The 10546-nt window shown below is 30.5% G+C and overlaps 1 protein-coding gene across 8 annotated transcripts; it reads left to right on the forward strand.

Moving 5' to 3' along the window:
* Window positions 1-1140: 1140 nt before the first annotated feature.
* On the forward strand, window positions 1141-10031 carry LOC148235218 (uncharacterized). Of its 8 annotated transcripts, XM_088185663.1 has the most exons (21): window positions 1202-1240; window positions 1683-1749; window positions 1907-1944; window positions 2033-2185; window positions 2249-2321; window positions 2862-2932; window positions 3047-3104; window positions 3412-3573; window positions 3642-3691; window positions 4439-4516; window positions 4579-4752; window positions 4822-5162; window positions 5522-5600; window positions 5795-5934; window positions 6001-6141; window positions 6218-6390; window positions 6470-6599; window positions 7170-7345; window positions 7648-7726; window positions 7787-7954; window positions 8638-10031. In XM_088185663.1, exons 3-21 carry the CDS (start codon window positions 1928-1930, stop codon window positions 8793-8795), a joined length of 2421 nt encoding a protein of 806 aa, XP_088041789.1. In that variant the 5' UTR covers window positions 1202-1240; window positions 1683-1749; window positions 1907-1927; the 3' UTR covers window positions 8796-10031. The 8 variants fall into 8 exon arrangements, 4 of the variants coding, with proteins under 4 accessions (XP_088041787.1, XP_088041789.1, XP_088041790.1 ...); XM_088185661.1 differs by lacking the exon at window positions 1683-1749 and having other exon boundaries at window positions 1141-1240; XR_015809523.1 differs by lacking the exon at window positions 1683-1749 and having other exon boundaries at window positions 1150-1240; window positions 7170-7292; window positions 8638-8676.
* Window positions 10032-10546: the final 515 nt, after the last annotated feature.

A 10546-nucleotide genomic window follows, 5' to 3' on the forward strand; every position in this document is an offset into this window, starting at 1 on the left:
CCGGTCCTTCCTAAATCATCCGATCAAGTCCTACTAAGAGTAGTTCTGTCGATTTGTGGTTGAGCAGTATTGGAGCGTCCATTGGGAGCAGGACCAGCCCGAGGGGCGGGCTATACGGGCAATTAGTCCAAAGGGGGGGTTCCGTTTACACCGTACGCATTTAATTATATTTAACACAGTATCGATATCTCCTCGATTCATAGGAAAAAATCAGAGAATCAATTTGAACAAAATTTTCTAAATGATTATTCTTAGCACCTGCAGCAATTTATTCTCTCAAACAAAAATTTTCAATTTTTAAATTCAAATCTAATTTTTTCTCAAAATTGAAAGGAAGCAAAAATGTTTACATATTATGTATATAAATATATTAAATACATTTATAGTATTTTACAATATATAAACTTCATACACGTGTAATAGTACTTCAGTTTTTGAAATTTACAAATAAGTATATCCAAAGAAAATTTTTACCTTTTCAGCTTCTTAAATTATAAGTAAGAAATTTTATTTATTGTGATTCTCGATCGGTTCTTGGTGGTGCTAAATGAAGTTATGTGTTATGATTTTATACATATGGCGATCGGCAAATTAGCCATTAAACATATAAATATTTGAGGTATTACGTGTTTTATAAATATTGCCTTATCTATCATACTCACCAGACATTTATTGTTTATGCATTTTGACAACTTCTTACAGGGTCAGGTCTTCAACAACTAAGCTATATTTAGAGATTATATTATTTCTTTAGTAGAAATCTAGAATGATCTATCAACGAAGCATAAGTCAATTAGGAGAGAAAAATGTATGTGAAATTGAATGTCATGTATGTATTTCTCTGTTTACAATAGAAATTTTATATTCTAAAGAGGATATGATTCATAAGATTATTTGGATCCGGACAGGTTTCTCTCATTATCAGAATATGCGTTTCACCAAATATAAATGACATATTTTATAACAATTAGCTAATAATTTTGAGAAAGTAATAATTGTTACATATTTATTTTAGTCGTCTAGTAAAAAAATAACAAATTTGTATTATTAGTAGATTTTTGAATAATTAAAAAAGTATTATTTCAGATAATATAATTTATTTAAATGGAATTTTTGTAATGTGATAATGGACAATAAAAATGGTGCTTCGACACTTGTTGATTTCTTCCAGTGGCAGCACTGAACCTTTTCTCCTCGGCGTTTGGGCGCCGTTGCTTGACTTTTGTCGCTCTTCGCTTCGGTACGTACATTTGGTTTAAAGTTAACATTGTTTATTTTTCAATTCGTTTTTTAAGATCCGCGGCTTAAAGAATCTCACCTACAAACCTACCTAAGCGTGGTTTCAGTTTTCATCGAACGAATTTGAAATTTATTTCGAACGATCGCCATTTGTAATTTATGTACGCTACCGGTGAATAGTTATTAGTATGTACTTGTGGTAGTAAGGTCATAGCGGAAATAAATGTTTTATATTTCTTCCTAAACTGGTATATAGCTTAGATGAAAATAAACATAACCTCAAAAAAAAAGTTTTATAAAATGAACCGAATAGTCATTCTTATCGTTAGAAATATGTCCTTTCCAATAGTCATTCTTATGTTAGAAATATAGGGGGAAATATGAGCCACATATTTCCCCCTATTTCAAAATTATAAAAGCGCGCAAGTTCGTTTTCTCAGTAGCTGGAGGTCTGGAGGTGCGACGTTGCTGTTGAATCATTCCGGCAAAGGAATTAACCGCCTCGTACACGTAACGTTTTTAATATTCAAAAGTTATCATTATTTGTCATGATTTTTAATTTAATATATTACATTTATCATTACAAGAAAATATTGAGTTGCTTTTTGGAATGTTAAAAATGATATTTGTTATTAAGTTCAATTGTAATAATTCAATCCTGTTTCAGGATATCTAGTTTTATTTTAAAATGGATACTGTTCTACCGTAAGTGTTATATGAACTTATATTTATTATTATTTATATTTATTCAATAAATATTTTACATTAATAATTTAATCTATATTATTTACAGTAGCAATCAATTATATATATCGCAGTTTAAAGAAGAAATAACTGAGAAAGATTTAAAAGAAATTTTCGAAACTCAAGGCAACATCATAAGTTTTCAGAAACGCTTAAGCAAAACAAATCAGGTGTATGCACTATGCACTTACGAAAGTATAAGGTACATGGAGATAACAAGTGCACTTAATGAAGTAATTTATATTTAATTACGTTGTATTTTTAGCGAAGCAGCTGCTGCCTTACAAAATTTGGGTAAGAACGGACCGATACGTATGAGGATTAAATTTGCGAATAAGGTATGCTCATTCTGTCAGATTTCATTTAATTTATCCTCATGATGGCTATTAATTATTTATTTATTTTTAATTACGGTTTACCACTTACAATCAATAACATACATGTTCTTAAAAAGCCGATTAATTCAATTTTCAAATAAATTTATGTGTAAAACCAAAAATTGATTAGTTAAAATAAAGTCCATGTGACAATTTAATTTCCTCTTTTATATATTATAATAAAAATTGTCATTTGACATTACATACCTTAAGGTTATGTTGAATATCGATTATAATAATGATTACATTTAAATATATTCTTATTATGTTGTATTTCCTCAAAAACTACATTTAATTTTATAAAAAAAAATCCAAAATTTCTTCATATTTGATATATACAATAGTAGTACGATCTAATATAAAAAAAATAGTTCCGCCGACTTATGTAGACCATGTTATACATATTGGAAATGAAGGATCTTTGTCATTTCTTATTTAATACCCATACCACCATATCCTACTATGATATCGTTAAAAATATAGTACAGACTATTATTTCAGATGCTAAATAATGAAAACACGCCAAGAGGGCATAACAAAGATAAAGAGAAAAACTATTCAGGTGACTCCAGGTAAATATATAAATATATAGTTGATTTGTCAATTAGAACCAAAATTTAATGACATCTCAATCGAATTTTTGTACTTAATGTATTTAGTATATATTTTCGTTTGTTATTTTACAGGCCGCCAAGCTTGTTTAGAAATATATATAAGGAGGGCGCTCAAGCTGATTCAGTTGTAGTAAGCTGTCAATTTATTATGTATAATATTAAACCTAAAATGAATCATGCTACCAAAGTAGATTTTCTGAAAATTTATCAACTGAATAAAACAAAGTAGTTGATTTGTATCCATTGTGTTCGATGTAGAAATATTTTATAGTTATATATATATATATAAGGGATTTTCAATTATTTTTCCCAGTTTGAAAAAATACAATATAAATTGTTAGTTTGTTCATTTTGACAGACAAAGGCATAGTTATGTGAAAAACTTTTAATCAATAATAATAAGTAGTTAATCTATATTACATGTATTCATATTTTAGGAGGAAAAACATTCGAGTAAAACAACCGAAAAACAGAACGTAGCGAAAAAGAGCTCTTCTGAAAATAGGAATTCAGATAAGATGGAATCTAACTGTTGCGTAAAAGATATGATGAAAACAGAACGCGATGTTGAACTCATGCAAAAGTTCATTGATATGGAGGTAAATTTTATATTCAAACCTATTATTAATAAAGTTACTATGTACTACTAAATATTGTATGTTTTCAGATTGCTCAGCGGCTCATTATTAAATCAGAGCTAGATACTCTCGTTTTTAAGTAATATCATTTAAATAATATTCCGTCTTGGCCGAAATGGTAGGGCACTTAAATAATAATGCGTTATTTTCAATATAGTACAGATTCTGGTTGGTTGATTGCAAACCAATCAAAAACCCTCAATCCTTTTGATGCAAACTAACCTCTGATTTTTCTTGAAGATTACAAGAAAATGACATGGACCGCTGTCTTGTTGAAATCAATCATTTGAATGAACAGTAAAAATAAGAACTGCCGCTTTATTTAACAATAATTATAAATTATTTTCTAAATATTAAATTATACAAAAAAGAGTTAGTTAAAATTTATCTCAGTGCTAGTGCTCATTCTTCAAGTGTCCGGTCTTGATGTTGCTGAACTTATTCCTGTTTTTTTTTAAGTCATGGTTTATTTTTGTGATTAATCTTTTGACCGCACACCATCTCGCATTTTGCTAATATGCAGTGCGCACCTATTTCTTAAATTATATAAAATAACCATTTGTCATCCACGGTCAAAAGGCTAAATGCACTTTACAAGCCAGAACGTATGATGCAAAACCCCGCTTTTAACGCTTTCGGACACCGGCATAAAAAATTAATTCCTTGACCAATCTAGTAAATTATAATAATTTTTTGACTTTCACTTTATCTTGGTTTTAACCTATCAAATTTAATAATTTATTATTTTAAGCGATAACTGTTAGGGCCAAGACTATACGTTTATTTATATTGTGCTCAATTATAATTTCTGTGTATGTACTTACAGAAATCAGGAAACTATAGTACCTGAAGTTATAAAACATGAAAATGATTACGTACCTAAAAAATCTTTAGATAAAGAACTGTAAGTCTTTGTAAGATATAAAAATTAAATTGTAAAAATTTAGTACTTCATGTATATTATAGTTTTTCAGCACAATCGACAGTAGAAGAAACTTTTCAGTTAATTCTACAATACGAGTTATATGACAACAAATGGGTGGGCGCAGTAATTACCAGTGACACCAAAGAGATGTACTATATACTGTGCAACGAATTTATACAGAGTTGTGCTGATGCTTCCGACGGTGTTAAGAAACCGTAAATTCAGTTTGAATAATATTTCTTACGATTTTATGTAGCAAATGTCTATTTTGTTATAAATTCTAGGGTGCTCGAATCTGAAATGGCAGCTGTCGAATTGGTAAAGAATGAATGGTACAGAGCTTATATGTTGCCGAATAAATCATGGGCGTTAATCGACGACGGTCGAATTTTGAGCCCATCGGAAGTGAGTAACGTCATCAAATGCCCCGAGAAATATATGCATATCCCCGCATTCTGTTGCATTTTGCGCTGTAAAGTATCCTTGAAGCACTCCAGTAAGCAATTGGAATGCAACGTCTTGTGGAATGATACTGTTAAAAATATTGTGGTGGTAAGCATAAAAACCAATGGTCAAACCATTCATGCCATTTTGGAGGCGTGGGACCCGGTCGTCGAATATCAAAGTGAGTGTTGAGTTAATATGCTATATCAGGACATTTGTGCATATTTATTTTTCTTTTCCTTCATATTGCTAATATTCAGGCTGTATTTCCAATGAAATTGAATTCGTTGCAAGATCTTCAATAATCTATTCTAATGCTAAGTTATCAGTCAAATATAATTCAATAAAACGAATTTTAAATTATTGAATTGTCATTCCAAATAATTATAACTATTATTTATGGCTCTGTTGTTTGTAATGCTTGAAAGGAGTTTTTTTTATCTTTATTTTGATAAATATGCACAAATTTATGTACTGACCTTAAAATATAATATTAAGATTCAAAATTAATACTAAGATTCGATGTATTTTGTGCTTTAGATGTTTTGAATGAATCAGAAGTGGTTAAACCCGATGACAATAATTGTACAGAACCAAAGTCCGTTACAAGAAGCAACAGGTATAGATTTATAGTAAAGTTTAAAAGATTGTCGGGAAAACTATGGTTAATATTTTACGTTACAAGGAAAGAGGCGGTTCTTTTATATTAAAAGTTTTAGTCCTCATTTTCTCGGTAATCTATTAAACAAGCTTTGAAAACTAAATAGTAATGTATATAAATACGTGTATTTATCATTGATCTGTTTCTACTAGATTGGTTCTTGTAAGCAAAGACTGCGTGAAACTTGTCCATTTTGAAAATTGTGACAATATCTATCTACGATTAGCCGATAATAAATCAAATAGGGTATACAATAAAAATATTAGCATTGTATGTGACCACGGAGAGACCGGTTAGATTTGCACTATTCCATGTTTTAATTCTGTAACATCTCTTATAAATTATGAATCGATTACAGCTCCGAGCTTGAAGAGTGCGCCAAAACGGGGCGATATTGTGTTGTGTGAGGGAATCCATGAAGATGAAGATTACTATAGAGCCGTCATAATAGGTTCGAATACCGAAGATGATACGTACCAAATGACGTATTTAGATCATGGTGAGACTGAATGAATGAGAATATCTCACGTGTATCATAAATTAAAAAATGTCATGATGAAATATTGTCATTTCAGGAAGAACTGTCAAGAGGGGATTAGGCAATTTGAAAGAATGCGATGTTTCAGTGCAAAACTTACCTAAACTCATCACTAAAGTGAAGTTGGAGGGTATGGAAGGAGTCGCGCCCAATATGAGAGTCTTAGATTATGTGCAAGAACTAATAGAATGTGAGATGCATTTTGTGTGTGTAAGTATTTTAATATTAGTATGACGTTAAGTAATAAAAATATCTGTATTTTGGAAATCTGGTGTGTTTTCTTTTTCAGACGTTCAAAGGTTCAGATCATCGTAACGTTGGTGTTCAACTTCGTTCAAAGATAGACAATGTATCTGTCAATGATCATATAAAATCTTTGATGGCGCCAATTACCGAGCGCCTCGTAGGTACAATCACCGGTAAGCAATCGACGAGCTTTTGCTCATCGTATACAACCTTTGCCAAAATAGTGCAACTCCTTAATGAACGTGTTATAGGCAATGTAATATTGTACATGAACATGATTCCTACCCCTGCCGCTTCACAAGTGCGTAATCCGACTAGCAGTTAAAACTATTATACTCTATTTGCGTTAACACAGTCAGTTCGAGAGCTATCCATTTCGTCATTATTCATAATTGAGAAAGAGATAGCAAATTTGGGTTTACCCCCCTACTATTAGCTCTAAATAAAGCACACAATATACTTAATATTGCTTCTGTTTATATTTTAAACAAATTTATAGAAATTAATTTTTTTCTATATTTTTTATATTCATCAATCAATCGGAGTATATCCATATCGTGTGCTTTAACGAATAATATTGAAATGGATAGCTCTTGAACTGACTGTGTTAACACAAATCGAGTATAGTCAAATTATGTAACATTTTAAGTCTACCCCACTTTTATGGTCTAGGTTGTACTCAACATACATACACATACATAAAATCCCCCTTGTGCTAAGCTCAATCATTTTTTACTTTTAAGATCAGCCTGTGCTACTAGCAAACTCGATTGATACTATACCTCTCGAAAAGGTGGACACATCTGTAATACGCCCCCAATTAATTGTTACCGATATATCACAGTTAATGGATAAACATATAATGTGTACGTTAAACGATTCAAAAATGCAGCGTAATTATGCTGCTTTGTTTACAGAGGTTTTTATACATATATTTTTTCAAATGCATATTCTTAGGCTTTATGTAGGATACATAGTAATTTTAGCATTAGTAGTTCATTTTATTTAAGGTAAGCTTTTTTTATTTTAATATTTCGTTAAAATTCTATTCAGCTGCATGTGCTCATAACGATTGGGTTCATCAATGGGCAGGTTTATTTTAAAATTTAATAGATGTAGTATGATTGCTAGTTTTTTACACACTAAACATTATAACGACACTAAACATTAACTTAGTTTAGTTAGTAATATATTTTTATATAATTCATTTTAAACTTTCAGATGAATAATTATTGTAAAACGCAAAAGGACCATTATTTGCCGCGAGTGGAAGAAATTTGCTTGGCTCTGTTTGAAGAAGGTATTACCGTTTTTTTAATTGTGTTTTTACATTCTATGAAAATAATATTGTTTGTTTTAGATAATAATTACTATAGAGCTGTGGTACAAGCGTGTTGCAAAGATCAGTTAGCAGTGCTGTTCATCGATTACGGCAATACCGCTGTGGTGAACATTAAAAATGTCAGAAAGATACTGTCTGAATTCGTCATGAGTGTTCCACAAATGGCTAATCCGTGCTATTTAACCGGTGAATAGTTTTGTTTTGACATTTTCTGTTTGAATTTAAAAGCATGTTTATAGAGAAGACAGGGAAAAAATTATGCACCTAGTTTTAGCTTTTGTTCTGACACACTAGATACGTGTGTGTGAATCTTTAAATTACCTGTGGTATGACTGTTTTTTAGTAAATGCATTTATAGATAAAGATGGAAATTTCTAGTGCTCTTGACACACTAGGCTTGGGAATTATTTCTAGAAATAAATACAGTTTGCAATAGCGCCTTATAGATAAACTATATTTTCGGGTTTGTATACCGTCTTATGAAAGATATTGATGTGGAATATCGAGTTGTAAAAATAGTGAGCCACTCTGGTTTGTGGAGTGAATTGTGACTTATACGTTTTGGATGAATGAGAGTGAAGGTTAATTTGGACCAATAGCTGTACTATTAAACACCGTCTTTATCAAATCTAACGAATTAAGTGTATATCTCTTAGATGGCGGCCATCCTATAATAACAAGGATGTGTATAGCTATGTATTTGGTGCACAAGACACATTGTTGACTTGAAGATCATAAATAAGTAAAGGTGTTGCTTAGTTTTTGCTGCGGTAATTAACGATAGTGTTAGGGCCCCTCAGTATTTTGCAAGTTAAAGCAGATTTTGAAACTCATTATTGTAAAGTATTAACAATATAACTTTATTTTAGGATTGCCGGACAAGATGCAAGCTAGTACTTTGCCAAAAATTAAAGAATATTTCAAGGAAAAGAAAAGTGCAATACACGTGACTTCCATCGAGTGCATCAATAACGTATACCACATACACGTTCCAGCTTTACTCAGTTATTTAACAGACCTTCCGTGAATGTGTTATTTTGGTCAAAATAATGGTCTTTTTGCTATACAAATAATTTAGTATTTAAGTTGTATTTTTGTTTACAAGCCCATGTAATATTTTTTTTACAGTGGCTTACTTTTCAGCCCAATTTTTTAGACAAGAGCCATTAACTTGGTTAATATTTTTTTTATTATTCTTTTATTTAATTTTTTGAGAAAAAAGAATCCTATTTTCTTATTTTTTTAAACTTGTTTGTCAGTTTATGATATATTATTAATTCTGTAATATAAAATCTTCTTTAATACATTCCATTTCTTTGTGCACTCTTCTGTGTTTGATATGGTACTTCTCTAAAATTATTACCTCGACTAAAGAAATCTTACTGTTCTATTTCCACTTATTTTATGATATTTTTTCCAATTCCCTTCTATATCTGATTAATAAGTTAAACTTAAACAATCTTGTAATTATAGCATTTTAATTAATCAACTACCAATAAGTAATATCAATTTGATGGTTTATGATTTATAATTGTTTTTTAGTTGATATTGTAATAATTTATAAAATGTATTAGTATTTTTTTGTAATAAGTTTAGGTTAATGTTTTGCCATTGAATTTTTTCTCTAAAATATCCCTGCGGGTTTAGTAATTTTCCATTTTAATATCCATACGTCAACAGTCGGCTCCGAAAAGGAGTACATATAATAAAATCTATAAACCGAACACATGCATCCTGTGTCATCCACTCCACAGAGGTACTTGTTTTAAGAAGTACCATTTAATAGAGAGCTATTAACCAAATTTATGTAAAAAAATTGTTTGGTTTTATAAAATAGAGTTGTGATTTACAGATTCTGCAGTAAATAGTGAATAATTTAAATCTGATGTAAATTTAAGGCGCTAGAAATATTTTAGTAAAACACCATTATGTGCGTGAAAATTCATCTACTTTTATGTAAAAGCGCTCGTGCACAATCGGCCTGTTTTAAGTATTAAAAAAGGGAGAATTAAATTTGTAAAGCATCCGACAATTTCACTTCCTAGAATGCTTGATTTTTTATATAAAAATTGTCAAGTGTAAGAGTTTGTCATTTGTATATTTTTTTATATAAAGACTTTCTCAAATTTAATTATAATATGTCGACACTTATGTAGTTTAAGGTTATGTTGAATCTCGATTTTAATAATGACTAGATTCAAATTTATTCTTATGTTGTATTTCCTCAAAAAATTTGCAATAAATTATAAATATTAGTTTCTTATTCATAAGTTATTATTTCCTGTCGTATTTCTTCACTGAAGGTCACGATTTTTCCTCATTGAATTTCCTATGCTTGTCTTTTATTTCTTAACTGCTTAAAGCTTACGTTCAAATTGAAGTAGTTGTAGACTTGCTTTGGTTACAGAATCATCCTCTACATTTCTGTACATTTTTAACAATTCAACAGTAAAAAAAGCGATAATGTCGAAAGGAGTTAACATATTATTTAATTTTTGATGTAATTTTGCAGAGCCTCAGATTTTTTGGGCAATTAGAGGGTATGTATCTTATGTGTTAAGACAGTGGTCGGCAAACTTATTAGCCAAAGAGCCAAATATGTTCATTACAACGAGAGCCAAATCTATTTATTAATTTAGCAAACCTCTATTATAATTTTCCAAATCAACACAAAGGCCATATTTCCTTATTTTTTTAATCCGGCGCGTCTTGCGTGAATGCCCGTGGATATTTGTGCCAGAGCCGCTTGCGGCTCCGGAGCCGCACTTTGCCGACCTC

Source organism: Plectrocnemia conspersa, unplaced genomic scaffold (assembly GCF_051122295.1).
Source record: "Plectrocnemia conspersa isolate PC_06_02 unplaced genomic scaffold, ASM5112229v1 ptg000005l, whole genome shotgun sequence".
Lineage (NCBI taxonomy): Eukaryota > Metazoa > Arthropoda > Insecta > Trichoptera > Polycentropodidae > Plectrocnemia > Plectrocnemia conspersa.

Excerpts from the sequence above, each read along its gene's own strand:
- LOC148235218 (XM_088185661.1), top strand. Across the intron at positions 3,105-3,411 it reads CTCAAGCTGATTCAGTTGTA|GAGGAAAAACATTCGAGTAA; the intron begins GTAAGCTGTCAA and ends TTCATATTTTAG. Across the intron at positions 7,346-7,647 it reads ATGCTGCTTTGTTTACAGAG|ATGAATAATTATTGTAAAAC; the intron begins GTTTTTATACAT and ends TTAAACTTTCAG.